General features: G+C 47.7%; 1 protein-coding gene across 1 annotated transcript in view; it reads right to left on the minus strand.

Moving 5' to 3' along the window:
* Positions 1–8,868: 8,868 nt before the first annotated feature.
* TDRD12 (tudor domain containing 12) overlaps positions 8,869–14,973 on the minus strand; it is an 80,528-nt gene continuing 74,423 nt past the window's right edge. The window contains exons 22-25 of the mRNA XM_053670530.1: positions 13,553–13,740; positions 12,762–12,972; positions 10,993–11,085; positions 8,869–9,045 (exon numbers count right to left, since the gene is read on the minus strand). Of these exons, the coding sequence (XP_053526505.1) occupies positions 8,869–9,045; positions 10,993–11,085; positions 12,762–12,972; positions 13,553–13,740 (669 nt within the window). The remainder of the gene's footprint in view (positions 9,046–10,992; positions 11,086–12,761; positions 12,973–13,552; positions 13,741–14,973) is intronic.

Here is a 14,973-nt window from a genome sequence, read left to right on the forward strand (position 1 = left end):
GGCTCTCCTCTTCACATTCCTCCCAGTGGTCAAAATCAAAAGCCACATTAGGATTCTGTTCAATGGAACGGTTTACATTAAGTGAGAGAATAAAACATACTCAGGCTGTGAGGACTGGCCACAGGTCACTTCAACTTACCCTCTGTCTGAGTAGGCCGCGCCAGGGTTCCCTTCTCTCTTTCGCAAGGGTGATCACGGGTTCATCATTTTTAATTGCACACTTGCAATCATCTTTTATTATGTTGGCCTGCAGCTCCAAATCAGCCAAGTAAAACTTCTCTCCTACCCAGGCACTAGGTTCACAAAAAGATACAAAGCCAGTTTTAATTAAAAAATGTTAAGAATTATTTCTATTTTACTTTATAAATTTATAAAAACTTACCTGAAAATGACTCGATCTCTAAAATACTTGCATTTGTAATCTTTCACATTCCTTATCCGCATCTTCAGTATGACCATGTCGTCTTTTTGGAACCACTTTATCTGTGGGTGGAAGCTGGAGAACAAGAAAGAGGCTTATGTGCTCGCCACTCCTCACTCACGGGTGAGGGACGGAAGCAGACTGACTCTCCAGCAATGGGTGCACGTACCTTTTCAGGGGCTCTGTGGTTTTGTTAATGGAAGCATCTCCGGTGTTTTCAGGTGAAGTTTCTGAAGAAAAAGTCAAGTTTTCCTATAGATTATTTATATGGAACTCCACAATGTATACACATATATGTGCTTTTTTGCACTTTATGCAACTTTTAGCTGAGGAAGTACTCTCTAAGGGTATAAATTTCACAGTAACCCAAGTATACAGTTGTAAAGAATAATTATACAGTTGCAAGAACAGTTAGAAAAGGGGACTTCTGGCCATGATGGAGGTGCAGGTGGAAACACTGTGCCTCCTCGTACAACCAAAATTAACGACAACAAAGATTTAGAAACAAAAACACAACCAGGACAGAAAATTAAACTGTACAGAAGTCCGACAACCAGTCAACCAGACCAGTAAGAGGGACAGAGTCAGTGGCGGAGGGGAGGGATCATGGCAGGAAAAGGCAGTGGCTGGCAGACCTGGGAACACAGGTGGCGTGTGTAAACTAGGCAAAAATGGGCAGTAAGACAGACTGTGCAACCCAGGGCCTCAGTGATGGGAAATAAAGCCTAAAAGCACTGATTGAAAAGGTGCCTGGAGAGACTCCCAGCCTCACAGAGTTCGTTGGAGAGACCCACAGGGTCCTAGAACATATACAAGCCCGCCCATCCGGGAACCGGCACCAGAAGGGCCCAATTTGCTTGTAGGAAGCTGCAGAAGGGACTGAAATCCAAGAGAGAGCACAAGTGCCATTGTTCCCTCTCTGACCCTGCCGCCATATACAGCATCACAACCCAGCCACTGGGTTGCCCTGCCCTGGTGAACACCTAAGGCTCTGCCCTTCATACATAACAGGCGAGACAAGATGAAAAAAAATGGCTCAAACAGAACAAATTAAAACCCCAGAGCCAATACTTTTAAGTGACCAAGAGATAGCCAACCTATCTGTTTTGAAAAGATGCACAGTTCAAAACACTGGTGATCAGGATGCTCACAGAACTGGTTGATTTTACTCACAAATTAGAGGAACAAATGAAGGCTATGCTAAATGAAGGAAAATGCACAGGAAACCAACAGTGATGGAAAGAAAACTGGGACTCAGATGAACGGAGTGGACCAGAAGAAAGAAATAAACAGTCAACCAGAAAAGAATGAAGAAACAAGAATTCAAAAAAATGAGGAGTCTAAATAAAATTTAAAAAAAGAAAATAAAAGGTAATATTTTTGTAAGGAAAAAAAATAAAAATAAAGAAAAGAGTAAAAAATTGAAAAAAAAATGAGGAGAGGCTTAGGAAGCTCCAGGACATCTTTAAGCATTCCGACATCCGAATTACAGAGGTGCCAGAAGGGGAAGAGGAAGAGCAACAAGTGGAAAACTTATTTGAACAAATAACAAAGGAGAACTTCCCCAATCTGGCAAAGGAAATAGATTTCCAGGAAGTCCAGGAAGCTCAGAGAGTCCCAAAGAAGGTGAACCCAAAGAGGAACATACCAAGACACATCATGATTACATTAACCAAGATTAAAATAAAGGAGAGAATCCTAGAAGCAGCAAGAGATAAGGGGACAGTCATCTACAAAGGAGTTCCCATCAGACTGTCAGCTGGTTTCTCAAAAGAGACCTTACAGGGAAGAAGGGGCTGCAAAGACGTATTCCAATTCATGAAATCCAAAGACCTACAACCAAGATTGCTCTATCCAGCAAAGCTTTCATTTAGAATGGAAGGGCAGATAAAGTGCTACTCAGATAAGGTCAAGTTCAAGGAGTTCATCATCACCAAGCCTTCATTATACAAAATGTTAAAGGGAATTACCTAAGAAAAAGAAGACAAAAAAGATGAACAGTGAAAGGACAGCAAACTCACAATTACTAACAACCACTAAAACAAAAACAAACTAAGCAAACAACTAGAACAGGAAGAGAACCATAGAAATGGAGATCACATGGAGGGTTAGCAACAGGGGAGTGGGAGGAGGAGAAAGGGGGAGAAGGTACAGAGAATAAGTAGCATAGATGGTAGGTAGAAAATAGACAGGGGAGGGCAAGAGTAGTGGGGGAAATGTAGAAGCTAAAGAACTTATGACACACAGACATGAACTAAAGGGGGAGAATGTGGATGGGAGTGGGTGTGCAGGTTGGAGGGGAATGGGGGGGGAAATGGGACAACTGTAATGACATAATCAATAAAATATTTTTTAAAAAGAATAGTTAGAAAAAATTAAAATGCACATCACTTAGTAAAATTAATAAAAACACAACTCTTGACAAACATTACAATTACGCAACTGGGAAACGAAGGTTACTCCGAAACCCCTTCGCAGTACACCTGGTGGCGGCAGGATGCCAGTGCTCCGGCCCCGCCGCTCCCCTTGGTGACGAGGGCCCACTGAAGACGACCCTGGAACAGGAGGCAAGGACTCCAGGGGCAATACTAAACATAACATTTTCTAAAAAATGCCACCAAATTTCTCAATCTGAAATACTTGAAGCTTCTACCCAAAGATGTGAACGAGAATGTTCACAGCAGCTTGAATAACAATACTCAAAAACTGGGAACAACCTCAACACCCACCAACAGTGAGGTGATAAAGTGTGGTATAGTTGTATCACAGAATACACTCTGAATGAAAAAGCACCACTACTACACAGGGATCTGGATGAGTCCAGTCATGCCGCAGACTCCGGGAGCCGCAGAGCGTACACCTTGTGCTTCCACGCCAACGCAGCTGATGGGGACAGATGCCCGAACAGGGCGCTGGGGAAGCTTGCGCACAGGGAAGGTGCCTGAGGGAGGCTGCGGGGTTCCGGAAATATTCAGTAGCTTGACCTGGTTAGTGGACATGCACATATGTAAAAAAAAAATCTCACAAGCTGTGCATTCAAGACCTGTCTACTTTCCTGGATGAACATTATACCTCAAATAATAAAAATGAAAAAAGGTACCAAAAAGAAAAAACACTGCAAGCCTAACTCAAAAATAGGAAGCTGGGTAATACCAGGTTAGGTCCCCTTCTCTACAGTTCATCTACAAGTGGAAAGCCTACTCATTAGAAAACTTCTAAGAATTAATGATGCTGTTAACCATCTTTTAAGTAACCAACCATCTCTTAAGTTACCATCTTTTAAGTGCTTCTGGTTTTCTGCATCTGTCTCAGAGTCAGCTCGTCTTTCTGAGCTCCCGTTCGCATCCGCATCAGCATCCGCCCGCTGTGTGCTTCGCAGACCAGCAGCATCTTCTGACAGAGGCCCTCTGCAGAGAAGGGGTGGAGGTTACCTCGGAGGAGGGAGGTGCACTCTGGCTCTCTGCAGGGACTTGCCAGCCAGGAGAGAAAAGCCTGCCACCAGTGGTCCTGATATGCTCCCTGCCAGGAGTGAGAACCACGCAGACTGGGGGACGCAGTTACGGACACCCGGCAGGGCAGCTGGCTGTTCGTGCTGCGCCCCTGGCCTCTAGCATAGAGTGGAGGGTTGATACATATTACCAGATAAATGGGTTAACAAATTTACTAATGTAAGTTCCCTTTCAAACCATCTCACTTTGAGAATAACATACACTGCCACACACTTCAAAGAGGATAAAAGGGCAGAAAGTGGAAGCCACCTCCTTCCCTCCTTGCCCCGGTCCCTCAGTTCCTCTTCTGAGGGACCCCGTTACCAGTCTGGGCCTGCTTCTAGAAAGCCTTGGTCTGAAAAAGCAAACATTGCCCCTGCAACTTTCCATCTCACACCCGCGTGCAGGTTTAAAAACTTGGAAACCTACTAAATTCACTTTCCCACCCTCTGTTGTATTGTTCTGAATACACAGAGTTGCTCCCTGGAGGACGGACGGCCTCCTTTCTCTACAATTTTTAAATTGTGCTTCTCTCTTGGTTTTTTGAGAAGATAATGAATGACATTCATGGCGTCTAATAAATATGAAAGTTTACACAGTGATGAATCTCCCTCTCACTGTGGTGGCCAGCCACTCAAACTCTGTCCTCACGGGTGACGATGTAGTTCATCTTCCGTGCACCCTCGGAGAGGTCCAGCCTAAAGGGGCAAACCTATGCAGACACGGTACACATGCGTGCACCCCTGCCACGGGGCAGGGTCTGTGTGAGGCTCTGGGGGGCCTGACCAATGTACATGATGCCTGTGGCACGGCACTGCCCAAATGCGGGGGGCGGGGCCTCATGTCCATGCACCTCTTTCCCCCCCAGGGGTGCAGCACTGGCCCCCCATCACTCACTCTCTTCTCCTCACTGGACCCTCATCCACCGGGTTCTGTCCTTCCCTCTCATGCACTTAACCAAGTTAAGGCTTCCAACACCTGGAAACCAGAGCCTTCCCCCAGTGCTGTCCTGAGTGCCGGGCTCACAGTTTGAACAACCTAAGGTGTTAAGAGGTCCAAAACCAGCTCCTTGTTTCCACCTCTCCAAGGTGTTAGCTGCTTCCAGACAACACCTTCTAACTGCCAACCATGCCAGAATCCTGTCAGTCATCAGGGCGCAGGGTTATGGAATAACACTCCCCCATGTCTGTCAGTCACCAAGCCCCATGGCTTCCAGATCTTCCAGGTCCGCAGGATCCATCCTCTCTCCCAACCTGCTATAAAAATGGTGTCCCTCCCCTTGCTTCTGATCCAGATTACTGCCACAGTGCCCCAATCCAGCTCCTGAAATGAAGTCTCTCTTCCAGGAGCACTGCCTCTGCAGACTCCTGTGGTACTTTGCACCTCTCTCCACCTGTATTTATGACCACAGGTGTGTGATACTGCTGCGCAACCACAAAGTGAAGTGTGCACAGCCACCCAGCAGAGTGCTTTGCACAGAGCTGGGGCTCAGTAGCTGTGTTTCAGATAACTGATGAATCCCAGTTATGATTAAATCTACTAAACTGTAACAACGTGTTTGTTTTTATTATTTTAAAATTGCTTTCATTTTAAAAGTATATTTTACTGATTATGCTATTACAGTTGTCCAATTTTTTTCTCCCCTTTATTCCCCTCCCCCTGGTACTCCCATTCCCTCCAGCATTCCCCATCTTAGTTCATATCCATGGGTCATGCATGTAAGTTCTTTGTCTTCTACACTTCCTATACTATTCTTTACCTCCCCCTGTCTATTTTGTACTTACCAATTATGTTTCTCATTTCCTGTAACTTTCCCCCCATTCTTCCCCCTCTGCTTCCCCGCTGATAACCCTTCATATGATCTCCATTTCTGAGATTCCTGTTCTAGTTGCTTAGTTTGTTATTGTGAAGATTCAGTTGTTGATGGTTGTGACTTTACTGGCATTTTAATGTTATTTTTTTATCTTCTTCTATTTCTTAGATAAGTCCCTTTAACATTTCATATAATAAGGGCTTGGTGATGATGAACTCCTTTAACTTGACCTTATCTGGGAAGCACTTGATCTGCCTTCCATTCTAAATGACAGCTTTGCTGGATAGAGTAATCTTGGATGTAGGTCCTTGCCTTTCATGACTTGGAATACTTCTTTCCAGCCCCTTCTTGCCTACAAGGTTTCTTTTGAGAAATCAGCTGATAGTCTTCTGTGAACTCCTTTGTAGGTAACTCTGTCCTTTCCTCTTGCTGCTTTTGAGATTCTCTCTTATCTTTAATCTTGGGTAATTTAATTCTGATGTGTCTTGGTGTGTTCCTCTTTGGGCCTAAATTGTTTGGGACCCCATGAACTTCCTGGACCTGTATGTCTATTTCCTTTGCCAGATTGGGGAAGATCTCCTTCATTATTTTTTCCAATTGAAAATTGAAACTTAAAAAATGCAATTTGTTAATTGCATTTAGTTTCTTGCTCTTCCTTTTCTCCTTCTGGCACCCCTATGACTCAGATTTTGGAACATTTAAAGTTGTCCCAGAAGTTCCTTAGTTCCTAAGCCTCTCATTTTTTTGAATTATTGTTTCTTCATTCTGTTCTGGATGAAATGTTTATGTCTTCCTTTTGTTCCAAATCGTTGATTTGAGTCCTGTTTTCCTTCCCTTCACTGTTGGTTCCCTGTACATTTCCCTTTATTTCACTTTGCAAAGCCTTCATTTCTTTCTTCATTTTGCAACCATACTCAACCATTTCTGTGAGCATCCTGATTACCAGTGTTTTAAACTCTGCATCTGATAGGTTGGTTATCTCTTCATCACTTTTTCTGGAGCTTTGATCTGTTCTTTCATTTGGGCCATATTTCTTTGTCTCAGCCTTCCTGTTACATTGTAAGGGACAGAGCCTTAAGTATTTTCAAGACAGGGCAACCCACTTTATGGTGCTATGTGTGGGGGAGGGGTCGGAGAGGGAACAAGGCTGTTGACTTGGCTCTTGCCCTGCTTTCAAGTGACTAGCAGTTTCTCTTGCTGCCACAACCCCCACAGGTTTTTACAGCCAGAGGTTCTGAGGCTTTATTTAGCCTGCTCTGGAGCCCTGGGTTACATGGTCTGTCTCACTCCCCAGTTGTTCCTCTCAGTTTATCTGTACACAAATGTGGGACCAGCCAGTCCATCAGATGCCATCTTGCCCTCATGTTCTGTTCACCTGGCTGCCTGTCTCTACCCCTCCTACCAGTCTGGATGAATGTTTCCTCTTTAACTCCCTGGTTGTCAGACTTCCATACAGTTCAATTTTCTGGCAGTTCTGGTTGTTTTTTGTTTTTAAATTAGTTGTTTCCTTCTTTTGGTTGTGCGAGGAGGAGAAGAGTATCTACCTACACCTCCATCTTGGCCTGAACACTTTTTCATTTGACATCTTCATTTCTAAAAGACTCTCTTATAAGTATGAAGCAATTTGTCTCCTGAATGTGTGTAGAAACCAACATGTATCCAAATCTCTTAGGGACCTGGTTTTATTAAGGTAGGAAACCCTGAAATCTTTAGACTGTGAAGTATTTTCATATTTGTGGTGTGTTTTTGGAATCTCCCTACTCTTTCCAGGTCACCAATGGTCACATCACTGAATCCACCCGGCAGCTCCCAGTCTGTGCCTCACTTGGCCTCTTGGCAGCTCTGTACAGCCCGTGGCTTGCCCTCTGGCACACCCTCTGGCCACCCTGGACACCCCTCTCCCAGGCTTCCTTCTCTGCCAGGGGCTGCTCTCTTCCTAGGCTCCTGTCTGTGTCCCGACAGCTGCCTCGCTTCCCAACACCAGAGGCCTAAGGCTTAGTCCTGGGACCTTCATCCTCACTCCTTCAAGGCCCTCGTCCAGCATCCCAGCTCTCCACACCTAGGAACCGCTAACAAGACTCCCTGGGGGCACGTGCTCACTACTCACCACCAGCTACTTCTCACCACCTCCACAAAACCACCCAAGTCTGGGCCACTGTCATCCTGCCTGCTACTCGGCACAGCCTTTGTCCCTGACTCCAGTCTATACTCAACACAGAAGCCAAGAATCTTTTGATTATTTCTCTGCTCAAAACCCTCTCACTGTTCCGCTTCCTCAGAGTGGGAGCCCAATCCCTGCAAGATCACAGGGACCAACAAGATCCAACCCCAAAACTGCTCCCCCCGCTGCACCTGACACCAGGACTGCTCCACGCCCTGCTCTGCACCCGACAGGACCTTCCTCAGAGTGACCTTCAGAGTCTTTATACTGCTGGTGGAAGAGGAAATGGGTACAACCAATCTGCAAAACTGGTGGGCAGTGGCTGTAATGACTCAGCAGTTCTATTCCATCAGAAATTCGTTCGTACATGCGCGAAAACACATGCAGGGGGCTGGTTAAAGGACTACCAGGTACAGTCCCAAACTGGGAACTCCTCCCATCAGCAGCAGAACGGGTGGATAAATTAGAACGTGCTCATACAATGGAACACGGTGCAGTCATGAGAATTTATGATCTACACTACATGCACAATACAGATGAGTTTCACAAATGATGCTGAGCTACATAAGCCAGATACAGACGAGACACGCTGCATGATTCCATTCAGAGGACAAGTCGGGGAAGAGCCATCATGCTGGGAGAGCACCGCCACTGGAAGGGACAAGCCGGCCCTGCGTCGAGTCCTGTTTCTGATCGGGCGCTGGTTTGTGGGCTCAGAAAACCCACCCAACTGCACTCATGATGTGTGCGCTTTTCTGTGTACGTGCTAGCTGCCAACAGAACGCTAACAAATCCATTCTGTAGGACAGACACAGGTGGCGGCTGAAGTCTGGATAAAACAAGATTCCCAAAATCTCGGTAATGACTGGAGCTGGGTGATGGGAATGTGGACACTCCTTAAACAATTTACTTTAAAGAAATTTCTTTAACACTTTGAGATGTACTTCCACAGAACAGCTCTTCCAAAAGGGAGACAGAAATCTACTTACAGGGTCTGGCTTAGGCTTTCTTCGACAGTTGGCATTTTAGCTCCTTTGTATAATTTCTTCAGTTGTTCTACATGTTCTGGATTATCAACGCCCATTCCCATTGACAAAATTTCACCTCGAACATTGTAATCAATGACAGAAGTTTTCAAATTTAAAAGTTTTGTGACGTGCACCTTGAATCAAAGAAAAAAAATACATTTGCAGGACTCAAACTTCGAACTTCAGATGAGTCCCAAGGACACCCACACGGCCCCTTGGCCCAGTTCTGTCGTGCTTGATGCCGGTGGGCATGAGCTGCAGCGCGCCCAGGCCTCCCACTCACATCTGGTCCACTTGGTGACCAAGGTTCTGCTAGAATCTTCCAGAGCCCAGGCCCACCTGCAGCCATATGGTGAGGTCGGGGTTGGGGCCAAGGGCAAATCCCGGAACAGAGTCCCTAGACAAGACCAGTCTGTGATTCTGGAACCACACACATGAGTCTGAGGTTTTCCTGGTCTTTGCTCCAGTACCTGCACAGCTCTCAACAAGGCAGACCCCAGCGCCCGGAGCCTCTGGGTGCCCAGAAAGGCTCTCTGCTAAAGCCCTAAGTGTTCTGGACAGTTTCCTCTGCTTGTCTTTCCTGCAACCGAAATATTCTTACCACTTCTATTTATATAAAATTAAGTAAAACACGAAATTGGTAACAGTCTAATTCCTGCTGATGGGAGATGCGTGCCCAGACTGGGCACCCCCTTCTGTGGCATGGGGAGGGCGGGCTGGGCTCTGCCCGAGGAGAACCCTGGGAAGGTGCTACCCCCGGGAAGGGCCTTGCCCCACTCACATGGGGACCCGGCTGGTCTGGGTGGAGAACAATGCCGCTCTGCAGGTGCGGAAGCGTATTTGCAGGGGGCGGGGAGGGGGTTCTTTTCTTTTCTTTTTGCTTCATTCTTTTAGTAAGTTTCCATTTTCTCCAAGAAAGTAGAACCATAATATTTACTATTACAGTACCAACTAGTAATCTCTACCTTCTCTTCTGAAAATCATTTTTCCTCTTACTCTTAAATCTCACATCCATCCCAAACTCCTTTTAAAGTTTTAAGACACTTTCCATCTTACAAAAATAATCTCCTGCAGAAATTTTTATGAACTAAAGTCCTCTCAGTCTTGCCAATAATTGTAATTGCAAAGCAGAGTTCCTGTGGCCCAGGAAGAGGGGAGATGGTGCTGGCACAGAGGGGTGCATGGAGACCCCTTATTTCCATGTCCTGGTCTCACAGCCCCCCACCTGCCCCCCGCCCTGTGTCGGCTCCACAGGACGGGAGTCTGTGTTCACAAGTGGAACCCAAGTGCCCATAAGGGTCCTACCTAGCACATGGTAGGCACTCAATTTTTGGTGATTGAACGAAACAGAAACTGTGAACGTAATAAAACCTCTTTTTTAAATCCTCACTTGAGGACATTTTTTTTTCATTGCATTAGAAAGGAAGGGAGAAAGAAGCAGGGACTGACTGCCTCCCGTAGGCACCCAGACCGAGGATCGAACCTGTAACCGAGGTACATGCCCTGAAGGGGAATCGAACCCACAACCTTTTGGTTATGGGACGGCACCCCAACTGAGCCACACTGGTCAGGGCTGATAAAACCTACTTTTGAAAGGCCAGGGACTGGAACTCCCAAGCATCACCAACTGTGTGCTGGGAGGTGAAGCCCATTTACAACAGCAGACAGACGGACGGCTGTACTGCTGCAGGACCGCGCCCAAGCCCAGGCTTCCCCAACCATGTGCACAGAGAGCTGCAAACCCGCCGAACAAGGCACAGCCGACATTCGGAAAGTGGGAGAGAACAGAGTTGTAACCATCAGAGACTGCCGCACACAGCGAGGACAGTGCCATGGAGCTCCTGTCTTGGCCGCGTGTGTGAGTGTGCAAGTGCACACACACACACACACCTGTTACGCTGGGTTACAGTGTAAAAGGTTCCCCCCAAATAAGCCTCTTGTGAGGTAGAAGTTATTCAAACAACAGGTTAAAATAGTTTGGATTACCCCAGAGGCCCAAACACAAATTCCTTTTTAAGAAAACTATATACTTACCATTGTATATGTGCTGCCAAAGCGAGCACAAAAAACTATATACTTACCATTGGATCAATCCAAACTGTATTTCCTAAAACCAGTATCACTTTTGCATCGTGCAACTTTCCAATAATTTTGTGATGAATGTACCTAGTAACCTGAAAAACACACTGAAGTAACTGATGTGAAGCTTTAGCATGACTCCTTATTTTGTGAACGCTACACAGTTTTGCAAAAAACTCTTCCATGTATTTCAGTAGAACCTCTCCCCTCCCAGGAGGCAGGTCATGCAGGCCATGGTCCCTTTTGCTGACAAGGGTAACCAACAGTGGAGTCTGACAAGGGCAGATGCAAAAGCTGAGTTCCCAGAACAGGCCCACACCTCTGGACTCCTAGTTCTGCACGCTTCCCACTGTGGACCTCTTCTGTTAACTGTCCACCTGCCTCTAAGGTGTGGATGTTCATTTCCTTGGAAGCTCAATGGGCGTGAAGTCCAAGTGCTGCACCAGGGGAAGAAGGCACGGCAACGGAGCTGCTCTGCACCAGGGCCCCGGGAACAGAGGGGCCCCGGGAACAGAGGGGCCCCGGGACCGTTTCCTGTGCCCTTCCCAAGCGCGGGGCTGTCCCCACAGCAGGGCCACCACAGGGGAGTCCTGCCTGAGCGCTCTCTCGGGCTCATCTCAACTCCAGTCAAACCGGACGGAAGGGAGCTGGCTCATCGTGATGGGATTATTTCCATCTCCCTCCAGCTTTATGAGTTAATCTAAAAGAACACGTGCAGGAGAACCTCCCCCATTTCTATTTTCCTATGGAGGGCTCCTCTTCCGCAAAGACTTGTGGGCTGATCATCCTGACAGGCCGAATATCTCCTAAAGGTGAGGACCACGACGCTCTTGCTACTGGCCGCATCCCCAGAACACGTGACACCAGCACACAGGACCCTCAGGAAGTACTCCCCACGAAGAAACAAGACTGCTATTTAATAAAGGCTCTTTTTACTAAACTCACTGCAAGAAGGCTGCACGTCCACCCTTTACTGTGGGAACAGTCACCTATGTGTCCCGCATAACGGGCAACCTCGTGTACAACCTGAACTGGTTTTACCTCGCCAACCACAATAACTTATTTCATATTCTACTCATCAGATTATACAAAGTGTAATCTTCCCCTGGGAATCAGGACTCACCGCCCTGGCACTGAGGCTGCCTGTCGGGCTTCCACCCGGGTGGCAGGGGCCTGTTAGCCCACCCTGGACAGCCACGTGAGCCCACGCCAGCCACTCTTCTGCGCTCCCTGCCACGGCCCATGTTGGTTTCTTTGCTCTAAGTGCCTCAGCCGGTCTACTTGGTGACATCCTAGTTACCCATCCCAAAGGGCCCCGAGGAAACGTCCCTTCCTTTGGGAGCTTTTTGGACTCTGTCCTTACCCACCCTCCCAATCCCAGTGGACTTACCTGGCCTCTCCAGAGAGTGGCCGTCACCCACGCCCCCCTTTGCAGGGCACCCGTTTTGTAGGTGCTTACACCGTTTCTTCTCCTGAAGCTGACAGCCAGTTCACTTTATCACGACACATATTTTACACCAGCGCTAAGTCTGTGAGCGCTGCTGCTAAGATGGCACCTGGCACTGGCAGACAGGGGTGCCCGGTCCTCAGTCAGGTCACTGTGTGCCTACCCCTGCAGGGACCCCTGTGCACGGCACTCCCACTGCGCAGGAACTTGAAGCATTTTACCCAAACTCAGTACTCCAAATTCAAATAAATCACAGTTATGTGTACATTCTGGGGTAAACGCATTCTAAAAGTCAGCAAACTAAAAAAAGCCAAAATAACTCACCTTTGGATTCCATTCAATTTCACCATCAGCAGGTTTCACTCTACAGACAATGAACTCCACTGCCTGGGGGGGCAGGGGGCGGAAACTGTCTGGGAGACGCAGCAGCTGATCTCTGGTGACGAGTCCAGTCCTGCCTTCGTCTATAAACTTCACCAGGATTTTATCCAGGGCCCAGTGGTCTTCTCCCTGGCCCACTTCCAGCACTTGAACTCTGGAGAACAACAGGGGAATCAGTTTAACACAGAGATTCTAAAATGGAAATGACCTTTGCCTAAACTTATCCATTAAATGCTAAATACATAATAAGAGTCCTGACTTCACAGCTGTACTCCATGCAAGAAATAAAACTGCCGAGGTGCCGTGCCAGCAGGCGTGTGAGTCAGACCGCCTGGGTGGGAACACTGGGCCATGTACTGAGCTGACCTCAGACACATCGCACAAGGCTCAGTTTGCTTATCTGTAAAATGGGAGTAAAGGGACATTGTGAGAACTGAGTTAAAAACGCGTGTGTGTGCAGCACACAGAGACGGTTCTGTAACCGCTGGCGTGTAAACCCTACACGTGACCCATGCTCTGTGCTTGGGGGCCTGGGGTCAGACGCATCCCAGGTGTGGGCCTGTGTGCAGGGTCTGGGGCCATGACCCTGCCACCTGCCACCGCCCACCTGGGAGGCAGCAGGCCTCACCCGGGAACAGTGGGCCCAACGGACAGAGGTGGACTTGGGGTTTCAATAGCAGTTAAAGTTACCTCCTGCTTCCCAACTTTTCAAGATGAAATAACAGACATTCTACCTGTAAAAAAGTGTTTTTTCTGCTAATCCATATAGTCCAAATTTCTCCACCTGTTCAACAGGTGTTTTATTACTGGCATCCTCAAAATACTCCTTCATTTCAGCATTAAGAGTTGCATAAAGATCCACATGTTTATCAAGTATACGACCAAAGTAATTTGTCGCATTCACAATATAAAAGGGTATTATCTGAAACATAAAAACACATCCAGAAAGTAACATCACACTAGACCCAGGACCTGTCTGAGAAAATCAGTGCCTGACCGAAGAGCCCAAAGCACATGAATAGGGGTTTAAAAATAAAGTAAGAAACCGGCCAAAAAACAAATGAAATAAAATAAAAATGTTACCATACCCACAAATAATGAGAGCTTTAACAGAAGTTTTTCTGGACAAATCTTATTATTTTAAAACTGCAGTTATTTGGTGGGAGTGTTCCTTTGTTTGCCTTTTAAAACTGCGCTTCATAAAAATCTTCTCCGAGTCTCACCCTTCTCATTTCCGCTGGTGCCACAACAGGTGTTCGGTCGGAGCTGCTGTGCCGAGGCACCACAGGAACTCCAGCAGCCCGCGGACGGACAGAGCCAGTGCAGCCAGAGCGCGTTAGCAGCGCGTTAGCAAGCGCGTGGGGCAGGCACTGCAGGTGGAGGGAGCACGTGGTGGGTATTAAGGCAGGAGCCCTGGCTGCCCGGAGCAGAAGGCAGGAGTGAGAACGGGTTACTCGGTGGGATGGTGAGAGGGTGGTGCTGACTGGGAGGAAGGCGGGCGAGGCAGGAGCAAGGTCAACCCGTGTGAGCAAAGACAGTGTCAGATCCCACCAAGCGGAGAGCTGGTGGCCCTCCTCTGCCTGTCCCTCTCCCACTTGCACGGCCAGGGAGCCTTGCGCTGTTCCACAAACACTCCACGTTAACTCCTACCTCAGGGCCTTTGTTCTTGCTGGTTTCTGCTCCTGGAATATTCTTCCCCAAATCTTCCCATGGCTGGATCCTTCTTATCTGGCCCTCAGTGCAGATGACCCCTCCTCAGAGAGTGCCCCCCTGCCTAAAATTTCCAAAGGAGCCTGGTCCCCTTGGCCTCCCCCCAGTATTTCACTGCCTTTCATCCTCTTCCTAGCACGTCTCCTTGCTCCCCTGCCCGCTGCTGACCACCCCCGCTGGAAAGTCAGCAGAAAGAGGGCAGGTAACACATCAGGGACGGTTCCTGAGCCGGGCACTCTCCAGCACCACGGAGAAAGCGGCCTAAACAAACCCTCAGTGCTCCCTGACTGGGTGGTCAGGTGGTTGGAGTATCAGCCCAGAGACCAAACAGTTGTAGGTTCAATTCCTGGTCAGGGCACAGAGACAGGCTGTGGGTTGAATCCCCAGGCGGAGTGTGTAGAGGAGACAACCGGTCGATGTTTCTCTCTCTCTTTTTCTCTACCCA

Source organism: Artibeus jamaicensis, unplaced genomic scaffold, assembly GCF_021234435.1.
Source record: "Artibeus jamaicensis isolate MK-2021 breed Jamaican fruit bat unplaced genomic scaffold, CSHL_Jam_final contig_589, whole genome shotgun sequence".
Taxonomy (NCBI): domain Eukaryota; kingdom Metazoa; phylum Chordata; class Mammalia; order Chiroptera; family Phyllostomidae; genus Artibeus; species Artibeus jamaicensis.